Source organism: Mytilus galloprovincialis, chromosome 4 (genome assembly GCF_965363235.1).
Source record: "Mytilus galloprovincialis chromosome 4, xbMytGall1.hap1.1, whole genome shotgun sequence".
In the NCBI taxonomy this organism is placed as follows: domain Eukaryota; kingdom Metazoa; phylum Mollusca; class Bivalvia; order Mytilida; family Mytilidae; genus Mytilus; species Mytilus galloprovincialis.
Window position 1 is genome coordinate 775,059 of NC_134841.1, and position 21,968 is coordinate 797,026.

The following is a 21,968-nucleotide window of genomic DNA, read 5'->3' on the forward strand; positions in this document are numbered from 1 at the left end:
TTCCGTTTTGAATTTTTCTCGGAGTTCAGTATTGTTGTTATTTTATTTTTTATATCATCTGGTTCACCCTTCAAAGGGAATATGGGCTCATAGGTCACTGTCAGGCTTTTATATCTGCAGGTTCAACATTTACAGGGGATATAGACTGATCACTCCTTTTCAGTGATTAATATATCATGTGCCACCTTTCACAGGGGATGCAGGCTCATAATTTCCGGTCAGTAGTTTATATCTCCTGAACTCCTTTCACAGGGGATTTGGGCTCATAATTCCTTGTCAGTGTTTTATATCTCCTGAGCTACCTTTCACAGGGGATGTGGGCTCATAATTCCTTGTCAGTATTTTATATCTCCTGAGCTGCCTTTCACAGGGGATGTGGGCTCATAATTCCCTGTCAGTGTTTTATATCTTCTGAGCTGCCTTTCACAAGGTATGTGGGCTCATAATTCCCTGCCAGTAGTTTGTATCTCCTGAGCTGCCTTTCACAGGGGATGTGGGCGCATAATTCCCTGTCAGTGTTTTATATCTCCTGAGCTGCCTGTCACAGGGGATGTGGGCTCATTATTCCCTGTCAGTGTGTTATATCGCCTGAGCTGCCTTTCACAGGGGATGTGGGCGCATAATTCCCTTCAGTAGTTTATATCTCCTGAGCTGCCTTTCACAGGGGATTTGGGCTCATAATTCCCTGTCAGTAGTTTATATCTCCTGAGCTGCCTTTCACAGGGGATGTGGGCTCATAATTCCCTGTCAGTAGTTTATATCTCTTGAGCTGCCTTTCACAGGGGATGTGGGCATATGATTCCTTGCCAGTGTTTTATATCTCCTGAGCTGCCTTTCACAGGGAATGTAGGCATATAATTCCTTGCCAGTTTTTTTATATTATTATAATTGTTATTACAAGGCATTTTTATAGCGCAGTATATATAACTACAATTACTCTAAGCGCTTTACATGATAAAATAAAGATACACAAGTTCGTACATACACGAAACTACAAAGTTAAAAATAGACCAAAATATGTTTAAAAGCATACAATATCGAATCAACTATAGAAAGATAAGACACCAGAAACTTGGTTATAAATGAATTAAAAAAATTATTAATGAATAAGTAAAAATTTTAAAACTTGTTATCTTATCTAAATATTTCTGAAATTGCTGAATTTTGTATTTAAAAATAAGTAACTGAAATACTCCAGCTTGTAAAAAATAAAAATAAAAATGTTATATCAAAATAAACAGAAACACATAAAATCAGTTCAAAATGTACAAAATATTAAAAATCAACATCAGTCAAATAAAACCAATCACAGTTCCAGGTCTTAACTATGAGCGATCCACAAATGCAACTTTGAATAGATGCGTCTTTAGTCCTTTCCTAAATAGTTTTAGCCATTGTTCATTTCGAAGATTTGTTGGAAGGCTATTCCACAGAGTCCCGGCCGCCACATCGAACCTCCGTTCACCATAAATTTTGGTCCGTGCATTTTTTGGCATCTCAATTAAAGACGCATTTTCAGATCGCAACGATCGTGCTAGTTTGTAAAAATGTATTAACAAGTGAAACTGCGAGCTACTGCTCACTGATGATACCCCCGCCGCAAGTGGATAATATTAATAGTGTAAAAATATGCAAGTGTTCGGTAAACAGGAAGTTGTCGAGTGATGAATCTGAAAACGCATCACACGGTATAGCTGACTTATAAAAATCTTGAAACCAAATTTCAGAAATCCTTGTATTGTAGTTCCTGAGAAAAATGTGACGAAAATTTTTAACTTGGTTATCATGTGTAAAATCATACAATTGTTCGGTAAACAGGAAGTTGTCGAGTGATGAATCTGAAAACGCATCACACGGTATAGCTGACTTATATAAATCCTGAAACCAAATTTCAGAAATCCTTGTATTGTAGTTCCTGAGAAAAATGTGACGCAAATTTTTAACTTGGTTATCATGTGTAAAATCATACAAGTGTTCGGTAAACAGGAAGTTGTCGAGTGATGAATCTGAAAACGCATCACACGGTATAGCTGACTTATATAAATCCTGAAACCAAATTTCAGAAATCCTTGTATTGTAGTTCCTGAGAAAAATGTGACGAAAATTTTCAACTTGGCTATCATGTGTAAAATCAGACAAGTGTTCGGTAAACAGGAAGTTGTCAAGTGATGAATCTGAAAACGCATCACACGGTATGGCTGACATATATAAATGTTGATACCAAATAACAGAAAGGGTGGATGTGTAGTTCCTGAGAAAAATGTGACGAAAGTTTCATGGGACGGACTGACTGACGGACGGACTGACGGACTGACGGACTGATGGACGGACGGACGGACAGACAGAGGTAAAACAGTATACCCCCCCTTTTTTAAAGCGGGGGTATAAATATCTCTCCTGAGACACCTTTCACAGGGGATGTGGGCTCATAATTCCCTCTCAGCATTTTATATCTTCTGATCCACCTTTCGAATGTGATGTGGAATCATAATTCGATGTCAGTATTTTATATCTACTGAACACTTTTTCACAGGGGATGCAGATTGATAATTTCTTGCCAGTGATTTATAATTCCTAAGCTGCCTTTCATAGTGGATGTCGGCACATAAATCCCTGTCAATATATACACATGGAAAAAAGTATTGCAACACCTTGATTTTTTAAAATTTGAAAAATCAGCCTCTTTTTTTGGATGAAATATAATAAAATATTTGTATAATATTATTGAAACATAGTTTATGATAACATTGTCATTGAAACGAACAAAAAATGTTTGAAAAAAAAATGATTTATATAACCACAATTTTAATAACAAAATGAAGTGTTTTTTGTACAAAAAAATGCATTTTACAACTTTTACTGTAGTCGAACTTTACAATGTCAGACATTTCAAAACTGGTCTTCAGATGACTGTTCACATCATGGTTGATCGTTATACGCCAAAGATTTAGTACTTTGTGCGCAGCCTCCATTCAAACGGATAACCGCATCTAAACGTCTTCTGATTCCTGCCAAAAATCGACTAATTTGATGCTAAGGTAGCAGCAACCATTTCTGATGAAGGGCATTGTTTATTTCATGATGTGTTTGAACTGGGGTGTCCTTTCGCGCCCGTTCCGCCCAATAGTGTCCCATATATTCTCGATATGGTTCAAATCCGGGCTACGATCCGTCCAAGGAAGATGAACCGAATTCCATTGGAACAATGGATCTTCCTCCACGATGCTAGTTTTCAACTTTAGCGAGCTCTGCACTACATTGGATACAGAAAACTGTATGTCTGTTCGTAAGCAAAGGTCTCCGAAATGGTCTTATCGCACGATAACCAGTAGCGATGAGTCGATCTCGAACAGTTCTTGTTAAAAGGCTCCTGTATGCCCACCACTCTCTTTTCAGGATTGTATTGTATGCAATGGGTTTCCTTCTGACCAACCTTCATTATGCTTGATTTTCCCTAGCAAATGGTATAGGGGGTCTTCTTTATCTCGGAAGATCTTTAACATCGTTTTGTGCCTTATTTTTATTCTCAAAAAGACTTATAGTGGAATGGTGATGACCAAAAATACGTGCAGTTGTTTCAGCGACATCCCTGCTTCTCTCATGCTGATAATCTGCCATCTTGCTGCAGTTTAGAGTTGTCGAGGACCCATTACAAGGTGTCAATCACATAACTTTAAAAACTTGGTTATTTAAAGTGTTGAAAACAATGAGGATGAAAACATCTGTTTTGCTGTTTACGGGTACAGTAGCTGCATGTGCAGATAAAAACTTATCGAGTCGATATTTATTGATTAAACTCAGGTGATACTTAAATAATGTTTAATTAGTTCTATTTTACCAAATTATATCACAAAAAAATAAAAAGTGTTTTTTTAATTTCAATTTCAATTTGGTGTTGCAATACTTTTTTCCATGTGTTACAGTATATTAAATATAGATCTCCTGAGCTGCTACAATAGAGGATGCGGGCAAATAAATCCCTGCCAGTGTTTTATATCTCTTGATCCACCTTTAACAATTTCAAATGGTTGGTGTTTCTCTATAGTGTCTATATAGTACATCACTTAAGGGCATACGATACAGTTTTGATCCCATGATGACAATTTGATGAAAATTTTAAATAGACTATTTGTTTCCCGATTAAATCAAATATAGAATACACAATATAACATCATGTGCTACTTTTTGAGTAAAGTGAGTTCGAAATATCAGATATTTGCTAAAAAAATTGGATTTGTGGACGTATTTTTCCTTCCGACAGAAATGAATAACAAATTTATGATTTTTTTTTTGTTTAGAAAAAACTCAAATTTATCAAATGTTCATGAATATAGAAAAAAACGTCATGTTTTACTGTATATTAATCAAATTTTAAAAAAATTGCATTATTGACTTCTTCATGAAAGTTGATACAAATAATCGTCATATGTAATCAAACAGAATCTCATTTAAAAAAAAGGGGGCGGCCATGAAGTCGTTGTCAAGTTCAATCAGTTTGAATGATAAAAAAACAGTAGAAAAATACATCTTTTCCCGATATGTCACTGTTTGACGTCGCGAAAATAACATTTTACGTTAGAAACGTAATTACCTCCCCTGTAACTGTATCTTATGCCCTTAATGAAAGAATAATGTTTAATAATTATGGTGTTTGGCTATAGTGTTAATACAATATATGACTAGCTATATATATATATATAGTTAGAAAGCACAATGTCTCATTGTAATGGTGTTTGGCTATAGTGTTTGTACAATACATAGATATAAGAAGATGTGGTATGAGTGTCAATGAGACAACTCTCCACCAAAGTCACAATTTATAAAAGTAAAACATTATAGATCAATGTCTACAACACGGAGACTTGGTAAACACTGAATATCAAACTATAAAAGGCCCTAACAATTACTAAATAATGTCTATAAAATATAGCACTTAGTTTAAGAACAACTAGAACACACCCGCGAAATCGCGGGGAAATAGAGCGTATGTAACTTGAACTGTAAAAAAAAATATACTGACTGGAGAATTTCAGGAGAGGTATCAAAATTCAAAGGTACTTAGGGACTGGGCACATTTTTTTGCCCTCCTCCTATTTTCCAAATACAGATTTTTATACCTTCTGTTTTTCTGTACTCTATGAACATGCATATACTTTAATTACTCAATACAGAGAATTTCAGGAGAGGTATCAAAAGTCAAAGGTACTTATATATATATATATATATATATACATCAGTGAACGCCATGAATAGTAAAGCATAGGCGGATCCCAGGCGGGGCTTGGGGGGGGGGGGGTCTTTCCCCCCATTTCGTTGAAAAAAGATTGTTGATTAAATAGGGAAGCATGAGAGTAACCCCCCCCCTTTTATATCAGTCAACGCCCCCCTCCCGTATGAAAAGTTCTGGATCCGCTACTGTAAACTAATTCATAGTAAATAGCAAATATTATTCATTTTCGTTTTCCTCCCAAAATAACCCAAACTGAAACACGTTAAGCAAGGATGATACATGCTAGAACTCAAAATGATAGCAGAAAGCAAATTCATATACTTTATTTCATAGTCTTTGTATGTTCGAAGTACAGAAAAACACGAACCGGAAGTCTAATCTGACTTAAAGTTTTGTCCAATGACGGGAAAATATCCGGACGCATTCTTTTTCGTTTTTTATCCCAAAATAACCCAAACTTAATGATCATAAGAATAGATGACAAATGCGACTATACATGTTACCTATAGGACACAGAGGCATGATGATTAATTTCTTGTGAAAGGAGGAGAAGCGACACCAAAAATGAGGTCTTCTCGTTTAATAGTATAGATATTAAGTTATGGTGATTGGCAATAGTGGCTATATAGTAATACGTCACACCGACCCATGTCAATAAGATATGATTTGTCAATCTAATTTCATATTTGATTTAAAGCATGGTGTTCGCAAAGAATTTTTCCTAATGATGATGAATTGGTTTGAACAAGATAGCTGGTACTTCAATCAAAGTATATCCTTAGCCATGATGAATGGTAAAATGGTCGACCAAGAAAATGATATGTTGAGAGAAGTAAACACTTTAAGAGGTATGTATCCTGCTTATACATGTTACAGACCATATGAGTATTTGGACCGTACGTGTACGGTCGGACCGTATGAGTATACGCGTATGGTCTAATAAGAGCTGACCATACATGTGATTGGATCATATGGGTTAAATTTAAATTGTTCATCACAATCTGTATTTTTATTTTTACAAGTTGTCATTATTACAGTTAGATGGATAAACTGAACAAACGAAGAATTGAAATTAGGCATTTGTTTAATTGTATATCTGAATCATTTTTTGGTACACTCGCCCAAGGTGACACTTGCTACAACAAGAAACGTTATATTTTTTACATTTAAAATGTACATGTTTGCAGTTCATGCATGTTCCTTTGCATTTGCATTTTTTTGTAAAGTTGCTAAACATTCTGAAAAAGCTGTCATCCCATACTATGTTTACTTCAGATATCTTCAATTTCAGTGATCGTAATTCAATTAATATTTAACTGATCGACATGCTAAATACAAGAGATTAACAGAGTTGATTAGCGTGATGTTTTAGTTAGAATATAAAGTTTTTATTTCAATTACAATTTGAGAGTTAAGTTATGCTGATCTGTAAAATGCATTTGTATCTAATAAACTTGACCAACTTCTTAATATTAGTCAGACCCTACGCGTACGGTCCGACCGTATGAGTATTTTGAAAAAGTACGCATACGGTCCAGACCGTACGCGTACGGTCCAAATACTCATACGGTCTGGAACATATACCTATATGATGCATTGTACCGTTTTGATTCAAAATATTATAAAGCCGTGTACGGAATATTTTATTTAGTCTTAGATGCATGATATTTTTATTAGTTGTTACGTTTAGTGGCTTTGAACTAGCTGTAAGTAACTCCGAGTACTCTCAGATCTGTACTTAGTGTCCTTTTGTTGTTGGGATGTACAAATACCCGGCAATGTCCACTTGTATTTGTAGTATTTGTATTTTCATCTGTCTGATGAGTTAAGCCTTTTTCAACTGGTTTGTATGGATCGTTCTTATATTCTTATACTGTTATACCACTATCTCAGTTTAGGGGAGACTTGGGATTCCGCTAATATGTATAATCCCGCCATATTCTGTATGAATGTGCCTGTCCCATGTCACGAGCCTAAAATTCAGTGGTTGTCTTTTGTTTATATATTACATATTTGTTTTTCGTTCAATTTTTGTACATATATAAGGCCGTTAGTTGTATCGTTTGAATTGATTTACATTGTAATTATTTAGTCTTTTATAGCTGACTTTATGGTATGGGCTTTGCTCACTGTTGAAGGTAATACGGTGACTTATAGGGGTTAATTTCTGTTTCATTTGTTCTCTTGTGGAGAGTTATCTCATTGGCAATCATTTCACATCTTCTTTTCAATATTAACAAAGTAGAAGTGTACATAAGAAAAGACGAAATAGATCATTATTCCATGGTGTGTAATATCTAAGCTTTTGTGATGACTTTATGACAGCATTTCACCAAACATCCGAAGCCATCAATGTGTCACAAACGTTAACATAAAAAAAGGATATAGTTTCTCTAAGCCAGCCATGCGTCTTACTGATTCTATGACATACAACATTAAAGTAAAATGGTAATAAGATAGCGTCAATGAGGACATCACATTTTACAGCATTCTCTACAATGAGGAAAATTGTGTTACTTTATACTTCTTCAGTTACATGTTACTGTTTAAACTTACATACCCCTTTATTCAAGACATCGACGTTCGTGTCTGCTCGTTATTGATCTACTAGTAGCTTGGTTATTATCTAATATATTTACATTAAAAAGAAGGGCGAAATATACCAGATGGACAGTCAAAATGATAGATCGAAAATAAACTGACAACGCCATGACTAACTAAAAGAAAAGAGAAAAGACAAACAGATAAATAAGAGTAGACACAACAAACATAGAAACCTAAAGACAAAGCAACACGAACCCTACTAAAAATTGGGGTTGATGTCAAGTGCTCCGGAAGGGTAAGCAGATCCTCTTTCAAATGTGGTATCCGTCGTGTTGCTCATGTAATACAAATCTAGTAAATAGTCTTATTCGGTAGGTCACATTCGTTATTATTGAACGGGATTATAGTTGCGTCTTGAGGACCATATCCGATGTTAAAACGAATATTCAATTACGTTCAACCAACTCGAGATGGCGCCTGTAAAATTAACAAATCGAATATTTCATCTTCACCATTTGAAACTCTTTGTTCAATAGCTTCCCTGCGAGCAGCAACCCTCTTTCACCCTGCACGTGTGTATGCCTCTCTATTGATTTATACTTTTAACTTGCATTATGTTTGTTGCAGCAATTAACGGCCGAGTTTTCGGCAATATTGGTGGTTTTGACATGTGTGTTCGAGACCGAGTATCCTGGCATGTTCTTGGTTTTGGTGATAGATTTGATTACCAGAATCCAGTGTTTGAAGGAAACAATGTCCAATATGATGGCCGAATGGTTGACCACGTGACTGTATACCCAGGAACTAGTCAGACTGTTTTAATGATTCCAGATAATCCAGGTAATTTTATGTTTTCTGTTTTAAATAAACTGTTTTAATAAATGTTAGAATTTACTCGTTGAAGACTATTTGACAATCTTTTAGTCATTAGAAAAACTGACAATCTGACAAACTGACAATCAGAAAAACTGACAATCAGAAAAAAAATGACAATCAGAAAAACTGACAATCAGGCAAACTGACAATAAGACAAACGATTGGTTAATGGATGACAATCATAGAATTTCTGGTCAGTAGAACAAACTGAAAATCAGGCAAATCCGTGATCAGTGGAAAATTTGAAACACGTTTCAATAACATTCAACACAACACTACATAGAAAATTAAAGGTTAAACAATAATAACCCTTCTACAAATAAACGCCCTGGATATCAAGCATGTCCTGATAAAAAAATGACAGCCACCATTTTAGTCGTTAGATTATTCTTAGTCATAAACGTTTGGTTCACAAATGACTTTTTTACATTGGATACTTTCACCGTGTTGCCTATGTAGTATATTATATGATAGATTTTGGTTAAAATTGTATGTAATGTCACCTTTGTTTACACTATGGATTTGTTTGTTATATTCCAATAGTGTTACACATTAACTTACATTTGTATCTTTAGGTCTATATCATTTAACAAGTTTGCAATTATTTAAGTATTTTCCATGGCTTTTAAATCTATTTAATTTTTGAACATATCTTCAGTTATCGACTCCTGATATTCTGTTATCCTTATTTATTCAGTAATAGTAATACCATACGCTTGGACTTTCAAAATGCAGCACACTTTTGATCTTCTGTTTACGATTAATCATGCTTATATGTACCATACTTTTATTATGGTTACAAAACACGTCAATCCCTGGATTTCCTGCAACAATTGGATATACCGCATTATTAAAGTTTTATTATGATTACAAAACACGTCAATACCTGGATTTCCTGCAACAATTGGATATACCGCATTATTAAAGTTTTATTATGATTACAAAACACGTCAATACCTGGATTTCCTGCAACAATTGGATATACCGCATTATTAAAGTTTTATTATGATTACAATACACGTCAATGGATTTCCTGCAACAATTGGATATACCGCATTATTAAAGTTTTATTATGATTACAAAACAGGTCAATCCCTGGATTTCCTGCAACAATTGGATATACCGCATTATTAAAGTTTTATTATGATTACAAAACACGTCAATCCCTGGATTTCCTGCAACAATTGGATATACCGCATTATTAAAGTATACAGACCAGAATAATTAAAACCTATAAATCATTTTGTTTGATCTCTCTCCACATCTACATAACAAGAACATTTTTGAGGTTCCATAGTTCCAAGACTAAGCAACAGAAATTTTAATTGCGTACCATGGTATTATGGCTCTAATACATTTTAAGTTGAATTTTCCGTTTTCTCTGTATTTATAGGGAAGTGGCTTCTCCATGCTGGTCAATTAGAATCTCAAACAGACGGTATGGTAGCCAGATATAATGTATACACGTGTAATCGTCCCCTGTCCGTGTCTCGACCCCTGTCAGTGCCTGTTTCTGTCTTTGAGAAGACTGTAATTCGCAGATATTATATAGCAGCAGTGGATGTTATCTGGGATTATGCACCAAGAAAAATAAATATTGTGACAATGGGGGATCTCAGAGATCCAAACACGTAAGTAAGGTGATATCATCATGTAATTAAATTGAAAGAAAAAAATCAGATGTCAAGAAACTATACCTGCTTGTGTAGAATATTTTAGAATATAATAACGGATTGGTTTTTATTACAAGTATTGCTATTTTTTATCACAGGAGAACCATCAAATGTTAAACAAATATACAATTTATTTGGAAAAAAACGTGTCCATTCAAGAACGCAGTGACGATTTACCGAAAAACAATCATATGTCTGTGTCTTTTTGGTCTTTTGTGGATAGTTGTCTCATTGTCAATCATACCACATCTTCTTATATATATATGAAAACAGAAGAGCCTTCATAACTTTTTTTGTATATTCAATCACCGATTATTTGTGATCTAGATTATTCATCAAGTGTGTCAATTGTAACTTAACATGACGTTTTTATTTTAGGCCGGGGAATATTTATGTTCGTAATACTGACATGTTCATTGGCACACAGTATAAAAAGACTGTATATAGGGAATTCTATGATGGAACATTCTCAAGACAGATACAGCGTACAGAAAAAGATAACCATCTTGGAATACTTGGACCATTCATTAAGGCAGCAGTTGGAGATGTCATTGAAGTAGTTTTTAAAAATATGGCTTCTTTTGATAATTCTATATACTTGAAGAATCTACCACTGGATAATGAAATGTCTAATCACTTACGAAATGGTGTAAAACCAGGAGATGTGAAAGTTTACAGCTTTGGAGTTCCAGAACGATCCGGACCTGGTAGAAATGAGCCTAACTGTGTTGGATATACATACAATTCGCCTGTTTACCCTAACAAGGATATTGCAACCGGTTTGATTGGACCGCTAATTATTTGTAAGAGAGGTGTTTTGGATGTTTACGGCAACAGAATGGACAAAACAAACAGAGAATTTGCGTTAGCTTTTGTCATATTCAATGAAGCTAACAGCCATTACTTTGACGAGAATGTACGAGAGAGGGCTCCGAACAGAATCAATCTGGATGACCCTATGTTCCAACAATCTAATAATAAGTTTAGTATTAATGGATTTATTTTTTCTAACATACCGAACCTAGAAATGGTTGAAGGAGATACAATAGCATGGTACACCTACTCATTTGGTTCCTCCCAAGGTGCACATTCAAATCATTTTCATGGACAAACTTTTATCAAAACCTCCGCGCTATCTTTTCGGGATGATGTAATTGGTGTTGTTCCAGGATCATACGAAACTGTAGAAATGTTTGCTGATAACCCAGGAACTTGGTTTGTCCATTGTCATTTAGGATTACATATGTCAGCTGGTATGATGGACACTTACACGATTTTACCTCGGAATCACATAAGCCCTTATCGAGTAGGATCTCTACGTAGGGCACGTACAAGTAGACCATTTAGAAGATGGTACAAGATTAGACAAAGAGTCTATTGATGTTCATCAATAAATGTTGTGTTGGTAGTTTTTTTTTATGATTTGTCAGCATGTTATACTGATTCTAATTTTTCTGACATTGACCTAATATTGTATATGAGTGCAATCTTAGGATGCTAAACTGATTCTCATTTCGTTTATAATGTTTTCTCTCATCAACTTACATCACAACTTGTGATATACATGTATATTATGTGTATTTATGTAGACATCCTTGTTTACGTCAGCTGTCTTCCCGCCTAGCAGGAATATTTAATTGTATTTCTTCAAGTGACAAACTTACCTGTGTATGTGATATAGACACACAGATCTGTGGTATGATAGTTAATGAACAACTAGCCAGTAAACTATAAAGATAAACACAAAGATATGTGGTATGATAGTTTATGAACAACTAGCTAGTAAACTATTAAGATAAACACGAATATATGTGGTATGACAGTTAATGAAACAACTAGCCAGTAAGCTATTAATATAGATACACAGATATGTGGTATGATAGTTAATGAAACAACTAGCCAGTAAACCATTAATATAAACACACAGATATGTGGTATGATAGTTAAAGAACAACTAGCAGGTAAACTACTAAGATACACACGAAGATATAGTATATGTGGTATGATAGTTAATGAAACAACTAGCCAGTAAACCATTAATATAGATACACAGATATGTGGTATGATAGTTAATGAAATAAAACTAGCAAGTAAACCATTAATATAGACACACAGATATGTGGTATGATAGTTAATGAAACAACTAGCCAGTAAACCATTAATATAGTCCCACAGATATGTGGTATGATAGTTAATGAAACAACTAGCCAGTAAACCATTAGTATAGACACACAGATATGTGGTATGATAGCTAATGAAACAACTAGCCAGTAAACCATTAATATAGACACACAGATATGTGGTATGATAGTTAATTAAACAACTAACCAGTAAACCATTAGTATAGACACACAGATATGTGGTATGATAGTTAATGAAACAACTAGCCAGTAAACCATTAATATAGTCCCACAGATATGTAGTATGATAGTTAATGAAACAACTAGAAAGTAAACCATTAATATAGACACACAGATATGTGGTATGATGGTTAATTAAACAACTAGCCAGTAAACCATTAGTATAGACACACAGATATGTGGTATGATAGTTAATGAAACAACTAGCCAGTAAACCATTAATATAGTCCCACAGATATGTAGTATGATAGTTAATGAAACAACTAGCCAGTAAACTATTAATATAGACACACAGATATGTGGTATGATAGTTAATGAAACAACTAGCCAGTAAACCATTAATATAGACACACAGATATGTGGTATGCTAGTTAATGAAACAACTAGCCAGTAAACCATTGATATAGACACAAAGATATGGGGTATGATAGTTAATGAAACAACTAGCCAGTAAACCATTAATATAGACACACAGATATATGGTATGCTAGTTAATTAAACAACTAGCAAGTAAACCATTAATATAGACACACAGATATGTGGTATAATAGTTAATTAAACAACTAGCCAGTAAACCATTAGTATAGACACACAGATATGTGGTATGATAGTTAATGAAACAACTAGCCAGTAAACCATTAATATAGACACACAGATATGTGGTATGATAGTTAATCAAACAACTAGCCAGTAAACCATTAGTATAGACTCACCGATATGTGGTAAGATAGTTAATGAAACAACTAGCCAGTAAACCATTAATATAGTCCCACAGATATGTAGTATGATAGTTAATGAAACAACTAGCCAGTAAACCATTAATATAGACACACAGATATGTGGTATGATAGTTAATGAAACAACTAGCCAGTAAACCATTGATATAGACACACAGATATGTGGTATGCTAGTTAATGAAACAACTAGCCAGTAAACCATTAATATAGTCCCACAGATATGTAGTATGATAGTTAATGAAACAACTAGCCAGTAAACCATTAGTATAGACACACAGATATGTAGTATGATAGTTAATGAAGCAACTAGCCAGTAAACCATTAATATAGACACAAAGATATGGGGTATGATAGTTATTGAAACAACTAGCCAGTAAACCATTACTATAGACACACAGATATGTGGTATGATAGTTGGTGAAACAACTAGCCAGTAAACCATTAATATAGACACACAGATATGTGGTATGCTAGTTAATGAAACAACTAGCCAGTAAACCATTAATATAGTCCCACAGATATGTAGTATGATAGTTAATGAAACAACTAGCCAGTAAACCATTAATATAGTCCCACAGATATGTAGTATGATAGTTAATGAAACAACTAGCCAGTAAACCATTAATATAGACACACAGATATGTGGTATGATAGTTAATGAAACAACTAGCCAGTAAACCATTAATATAGACACACAGATATGTGGTATGCTAGTTAATGAAACAATAGCCAGTAAACCATTAGTATAGACACACAGATATGTGGTATGCTAGTTAATGAAACAATAGCCAGTAAACCGTTAGTATAGACACAAAGATATGTGGTATGCTAGTTAATGAAACAATAGCCAGTAAACCGTTAGTATAGACACACAGATATGTGGTATGCTAGTTAATGAAACAACTAGCCAGTAAACCGTTAGTATAGACACAAAGATATGTGGTATGCTAGTTAATGAAACAACTAGCCAGTAAACCGTTAGTATAGACACACAGATATGTGGTATGATAGTTAATGAAACAACTAGCCAGTAAACCATTAATATAGACACACAGATATGTGGTATGCTAGTTAATGAAACAACTAGCCAGAAAACCCTTAATATAGTCCCACAGATATGTGGTATGCTAGTTAATGAAACAAAAGCCAGTAAACCATTAGGATAGACACAAAGATATGTGGTATGCTAGTTAATGAATCAACTAGCCAGTAAACCATTAATATAGACACAAAGATATGGGGCATGATAGTTAATGAAACAACTAGCCAGTAAACCAGTGACCTTTATTTATAATGAGTTAGACGACTGATGCATGTAATCGAATGTTATGCAGGTTGTTTCATTGGTTGTTGATTTCTCGACATCTAGTGACAAATCGGTCTTAAATATTCAGGACGCAAATCATAACAATAATTCGTGATTGATTTTCGAGTGTTGGTCGACGAATTATACCTATTTACAAATGATTTTCGAACGTACACACATTTTGCAGTCCTACAACTGTCCTAAGAAATCACTTCATAATGATTCCAACACAGTTCAAATGCTTGTCAGACATTAAAACTTTCAATGTGTAAACCTCCCTCTTACTGTATGATACTTTTGGTAATGACTACCCCCCCCCCCCCTTTTTTTACTTATAAAATGAACCGACCCATCAGCTGCTAAATAATGAATGTTCCCGAACAACTAATAATTCTGTTCTCCCAAACTAACGAATCAATCATTCAGTACACAAGCAACGGCAATGAATAGTATGAGAAACTCAAGATCTATCTTTAATATAGAAAACAAAAATAATCCAGTTTCGGATAATATAACACATTTTATTTGCTAATTGAAAATTAAGCGGAATAAAATAATTTAAGACAGCAGAGAAGATAATTCTGTTTTAATTGGTTATTACTAACCGACTTAAATAAAAGAGTGAGCTATTAATACTCTAAATGTATGATGTCTCTAGTCTGGTCAAAGGGTCAGAGTGTCCTACTTAATTAAACGATAAATTGTTGAAATTAGATAACATGTTTTCACGTGCAGAGAAATTTCACTTATGCATGATTGGATTTCATCTTTCTTATTGGTCAATGATCTTGCGGGTCAGCACAAGTTCACGTGTAAGTGCATTGTGGTCACCTCCTTTTATCATCAGCATTTGATGTGTTAACTTGTGATTCTTATCAAACAATTTGTTCAAAATTCTCACCCTCATACCTCCCTTAACGTAATTTTTGAAGTAGATATGTATATATGTTCTCTCCCCACCTTTGCTATTCTTTGTCATTTATGATATTAGTTGATGTAATTTCGTATTAATTATGTATTATTATTTCGAAATCGACTATTATGCATGTTGCATGTTGCGTGTTGCATGTTACATGTTGCGTGTTGCATGTTACGTGATCTTTAATTATTTTTTACAATTTTTTGTAAAATTGGAAGTACTTTTAATTTGGATATACCAAGGAGGTTATATGACCTCCTATGATATACATATTATACATTTTGTAAAATTTCTCTGTAAAATTTATTACCAGTCATCGCATTTTCTCCATATTTCATTGACATACATCATGTATATATACGTAGTTTGCACTTTTTTCAATATCTGTCTTTTTATTAAAGTTTTAAATGCTGTCATTGAGCTTAAGTTTGGAAACTATATCTTATCTATAATCAGTATTTAATTGTTGACAATAATTAATTCGCTATTTTCATGAGTGTTGAGATTACTAATTAATTGTTTTTCTGTACTTTAGCCGACTGACCATTGACTGTTAAATTTAATGTTTGATTTTGTTTCAACTCTAATTATCTCTCGTTACTACCCCTATATTTAACGACTTCTTTCTTTTTATATCCTGTTCCTAAAGTTGTGTGAACTGGAACTAAATTATGTTAGTATAGACACACAGATATGTGGTATGCTAGTTAATGAAACAACTAGCCAGTAAACCGTTAGTATAGACACAAAGATATGTGGTATGCTAGTTAATGAAACAACTAGCCAGTAAACCATTAATATAGACACACAGATATGTGGTATGCTAGTTAATGAAACAACTAGCCAGAAAACCCTTAATATAGTCCCACAGATATGTGGTATGCTGGTTAATGAAACAAAAGCCAGTAAACCGTTAGGATAGACACAAAGATATGTGGTATGCTAGTTAATGAATCAACTAGCCAGTAAACCATTAATATAGACACAAAGATATGGGGCATGATAGTTAATGAAACAACTAGCCAGTAAACCAGTGACCCTTATTTATAATGAGTTAGACGACTGATGCATGTAATCGAATGTTATGCAGGTTTGTTTCATTGGTTGTTGATTTCTCGACATCTAGTGACAAATCGGTCTTAAATATTCAGGACGCAAATCATAACAATAATTCGTGATAGATTTTCGAGTGTTGGTCGACGAATTATACCTATTTACAAATGATTTTCGAACGTACACACATTTTGCAGTCCTACAACTGTCCTAAGAAATCACTTCATAATGATTCCAACACAGTTCAAATGCTTGTCAGACATTAAAACTTTCAATGTGTAAACCTCCCTCTTACTGTATGATACTTTTGGTAATGACTACCCCCCCCCCCCCTTTTTTTACTTATAAAATGAACCGACCCATCAGCTGCTAAATAATGAATGTTCCCTAACAACTAATAATTCTGTTCTCCCAAACTAACGAATCAATCATTCAGTACACAAGCAACGGCAATGAATAGTATGAGAAACTCAAGATCTATCTTTAATATAGAAAACAAAAATAATCCAGTTTCGGATAATATAACACATTTTATTTGCTAATTGAAAATTAAGCGGAATAAAATAATTTAAGACAGCAGAGAAGATAATTCTGTTTTAATTGGTTATTACTAACCGACTTAAATAAAAGAGTGAGCTATTAATACTCTAAATGTATGATGTCTCTAGTCTGGTCAAAGGGTCAGAGTGTCCTACTTAATTAAACGATAAATTGTTGAAATTAGATAACATGTTTTCACGTGCAGAGAAATTTCACTTATGCATGATTGGATTTCATCTTTCTTATTGGTCAATGATCTTGCGGGTCAGCACAAGTTCACGTGTAAGTGCATTGTGGTCACTTCCTTTTATCATCAGCATTTGATGTGTTAACTTGTGATTCTTATCAAACAATTTGTTCAAAATTCTCACCCTCATACCTCCCTTAACGTAATTTTTGAAGTAGATATGTATATATGTTCTCTCCCCACCTTTGCTATTCTTTGTCATTTATGATATTAGTTGATGTAATTTCGTATTAATTATGTATTATTATTTCGAAATCGACTATTATGCATGTTGCGTGTTGCGTGTTGCATGTTACATGTTGCGTGTTGCATGTTACGTGATCTTTAATTATTTTTTACAATTTTTTGTAAAATTGGAAGTACTTTTAATTTGGATATACCAAGGAGGTTATATGACCTCCTATGATATACATATACATTTTGTAAAATTTCTCTGTAAAATTTATTACCAGTCATCGCATTTTCTCCATATTTCATTGACATACATCATGTATATATACGTAGTTTGCACTTTTTTCAATATCTGTCTTTTTATTAAAGTTTTAAATGCTGTCATTGAGCTTAAGTTTGGAAACTATATCTTATCTATAATCAGTATTTAATTGTTGACAATAATTAATTCGCTATTTTCATGAGTGTTGAGATTACTAATTAATTGTTTTTCTGTACTTTAGCAGACTGACCATTGACTGTTAAATTTAATGTTTGATTTTGTTTCAACTCTAATTATCTCTCGTTACTACCCCTATATTTAACGACTTCTTTCTTTTTATATCCTGTTCCTAAAGTTGTGTGAACTGGAACTAAATTATGTTAGAAAGTATCCAAGCCCTGGTCAAAATTCAGATTGTAGGACAGAAAGTCACAGGAAAAAAAAGTCACGATTCATTTTTTTCTGATTATTTTCTTTGAAAGAAAACGATTATTTTTGCAAAAACAGTTTTGTATATTTCTTGAACTATTGTATATAAACCAACTTTGTAAACAAAATTTATCAAAAAAATATCAATGATGGTAAAAAAAAATAATGTCAAAGTGGCTTGGCTTTATGATGCCAAGATATATATATCCTTTGCATGATTAAAATTTATTAAATCTTTTTTATAATTACACATATCCTAAACTTTATTATGAATATATGTATTAAAATATAAATAATTCAAGATATTTCTCTTATATATTCAAACAATTGACAACAAGTTATTTGTGACTTTTTTGTCCTGTGACTTTTGTCCTATCAAATTTGTGACTTTTTGACTTTTTTTGTATTTTAACGCCATTTTTAAGCATCACATTTAGGCTATTTCGTGGCGGCCAGTTTTTATTGGTGGAGGAGGCCTGAGTTCCCGGAGAAAATAACCGACTGTCGATAGGAAAACTGACAATCCTAGTAAATTAAGATAGGAGTCGAGTGCACCCGCTAGTGATCACAGTATTAACTACTCAGATCACTCGACCACGGCTGCCCCTTTTTGTCCTGTGACTTTCTGTCCGTTTTCACAAAATTAATAAAAAGAAATAAATGTTACAATGTAAAATCAGTTGAGTTTGTACAGTGACGACTTTCCAAAATGGGGGTTGGGGTTGGACAAATAAACCGTTCCTTAATTTTAATTGTTTTTAATTGTTGTATGGGGTCACTTTTAGAGATCATTATGTATACACATTTAGCTTGATAAATTGCTTATTTATTTTAGCCAAATATAAAAATCTCTATGTTCAGAGAAAATCTCTGTCATTGAAAATAATTAACAGGTCATACAATTCAGTCAAATTATCCATATCATCTAATTGATACTATCAGTCTCCATGCCTGAGAACCCAAGTTTTGGTGACTTTTGTTGAAAGGTTAATTATGAATTTCATATGAATTGAAGGATATCTACAAGCATAATAAACTGCAGAATGAATTTGACTCATTCATTCAGTTAGGGACGACATCAAAAGTTCAATGAAGGATAAAAAACTTAATTCAAATAGTTTTTTCACTGACCCTCCTACCCCCCTATTAACTTAATTTGGGAAAAATTGATTGACCCATATGGATATATGTAAAAATCAATGTCAGATAACCAAATCTTGCAGCAGTTCAACCCCCCACCCCCAAACTATTTGAATTAAGTTTTTTATCTTACATTGATCTTTTGATGTCGTCCCTTATGACATAAACCTAAACATTGAACCTCAAGTAAACTAAACATATGAATATTGAAAATTTATAGCATTTATTTTCAGATTTGTCTCTTCAACATAAATAAAAAGTTAATTTACAGACATAAAATATATAAAATTGTTCTCGTGATTATTAATTAACCACACTTGGCCTTAAAAAACGAAGGTATTGTAGTATAATTTTGAATGATGTCATTGAAACAACAATCGCACAATAACAAACAAAAAAGAAAGAAAAAACTTATAAGGCTTCCTTAATGTACAAAAATTTCATTTAACTTCGTCCTTTACAAAGTCAACAAACAACACGCAACACGCAACATGCAACATGCAACATGCAACATGCAAAATAGCAGTTCCCTATTATTTCATATTAAATATGAACTTTTATGTCAAATGTTTTGTTTGCAAAATGTATTTTTTGCATTTTATGATTTTGAATAAATTACCTTTTTTCGTCAGTTTAGTTTGTATAACATATAGCAAATCAAGCTCAGACGCTGGCATGTGTATACCTAGTATGTTTATGGTATCTAGCTGTCTGTCTTAAAATTATATCCTTCATCAGTATTAATATCATTAATTCTTATTTACAACAGAGCCTGCGTATTTACACATCCCCAAACTCTCTCCCCCCCTCTCTCTCTCTCTCTCTCTCTCTCTCTCTTTTCTTTAGTTGTCCCGATTTTGGTTGACTTCTTATTAATCTTCTTATTATTAATCTTCTTCTTATTAATCTTCTTCTTATTCATATTCCTACTTGTGGAAACAACATGTTTTTGAAAATACCTTTCAAAAAAATATAATACAGGTCAACCAAACATTTAGACAACCAAAGTAATCAACGAACCAAGACATCAAATATATCAAACAAATAACAGTTCTTCAAGTCAAATAAATAATTTATCAGTCAAAACAATATTGTTATATGCTAGCCACTGGTCTATTGTTTTCAATGAGCTACATGCCGTAAAAATCTAGCATCTTTCTAAACAACCTGAGCGTCATCTTCATCTGACGTCTCTTCAACATGCTTTTATACAGAAAACATATATCTCAAACTGGAGTCAATTTCACAAAATTACTTACGACTAAGATTGATCGGAAGTATAATGAATTGTTTATCACTTACGATCAATCTTAATCGTAAGTTGTTGGTACCTAAAAAAGCTCCACTTCCGACGACCGTGAGCCTACTCAGACTGGTACCTAAACAAGCTCAATTATCGCCGACTGTGACAGACTGGTACTTAAACAATCTCTACTTCCGCCGTCTGTGAGTCTACAATATTTGTTGCTGAACATTTAAAGGTTCCTACATCATCCTTTGATGGTTTTAGTATTTGAAGCTTCAGAACCTCATGCTCTGAAGAAAAAGTTGGTTCGTCTTTTGTTAGCATGTAACGTGTTTCGAAGGCTTTATAAGTTTCTGGGAATCCTAACGATTTATTCCATGAGCCAATGCGTTTTTCTCCGACTGACCATTCAATATAATTAGTTCGTGGTTCAGCGTTTATGATACACTCTAACGTTGTTTTCTTGGTTGACACGTTATCATGGGTTGTTGTATTGACTTCTATCTTCACCATAGGTTTGTCTGAAATATCAAAGTAAATCAACATTTATAAGTCGTATGAAGATAGGCAACATCATTGCTAGTAAAAAGGAGGAAAGATTACTAGTAGATAAAAATGAGGACTGTTATTAGGATCTAAAAGCAAGCTCATAACATTTAGCTTCACATAAAAGTAAAGGAAATATGTTATTTATCTCTTTTGTGCATATATTACAAGCTTGTCTGAGAATAATAATCATTGTCACCTAGAGTTTATACATACATGTACGCACTTCCTGCAAAAACTCAAATTTGCCTTAAACAATATCCTCACAATTGAAGTAAACTTCTTTTTTATTTTATTTCATTTTTTTTATTTCATACCTGAATACCGATAGTTTTTTTTAAATATAAATATGATTTTATGATTTGTCTTTCCACAGTTATGGAGCGTTGACGGTCAGATTAATAAAGAGTAATATTTTTCATGGCAAACATTAAATAAAGAATGCTTAGATCAGCTTAATACAAATTCAACACTGTTGTTGGTATAACGACGACGGGTGTCACATGTGGAGCAGGATCTGCTTACCCTTCCGGAGCACCTGAGATCACCCCTAGTTTTTTGGTGGGGTTCGTGTTGTTTATTCTTTAGTTTTCTATTTTGTGTCATGTGTGCTGTTGTTTGTTTGTTTGTCTTTTTCATTTTTAGCAATGGCGTTGTCAGTTTGTTTTAGATTTATGAGTTTGACTGTC

The 21,968-nt window shown here is 33.5% G+C and overlaps 2 protein-coding genes across 2 annotated transcripts in view; one reads left to right on the forward strand and one right to left on the reverse strand.

Annotated features, from left to right (window-relative positions):
• Positions 1-11,731, forward strand: part of LOC143071077 (hephaestin-like) — a 57,323-nt gene extending 45,592 nt beyond the window's left edge. Inside the window, exons 10-13 of the mRNA XM_076245156.1 lie at positions 5,928-6,078; positions 8,402-8,614; positions 10,044-10,281; positions 10,702-11,731. Coding sequence (XP_076101271.1) covers positions 5,928-6,078; positions 8,402-8,614; positions 10,044-10,281; positions 10,702-11,704 — 1,605 coding nt within the window. The 3' untranslated portion in view covers positions 11,705-11,731. The remainder of the gene's footprint in view (positions 1-5,927; positions 6,079-8,401; positions 8,615-10,043; positions 10,282-10,701) is intronic.
• An 8,482-nt stretch (positions 11,732-20,213) lies between these two features.
• The window catches only part of LOC143071079 (lachesin-like), a 31,868-nt gene continuing 30,113 nt past the window's right edge, over positions 20,214-21,968 (reverse strand). Inside the window, exon 7 of the mRNA XM_076245157.1 lies at positions 20,214-21,254. Coding sequence (XP_076101272.1) covers positions 20,908-21,254 — 347 coding nt within the window. The 3' untranslated portion in view covers positions 20,214-20,907. The remainder of the gene's footprint in view (positions 21,255-21,968) is intronic.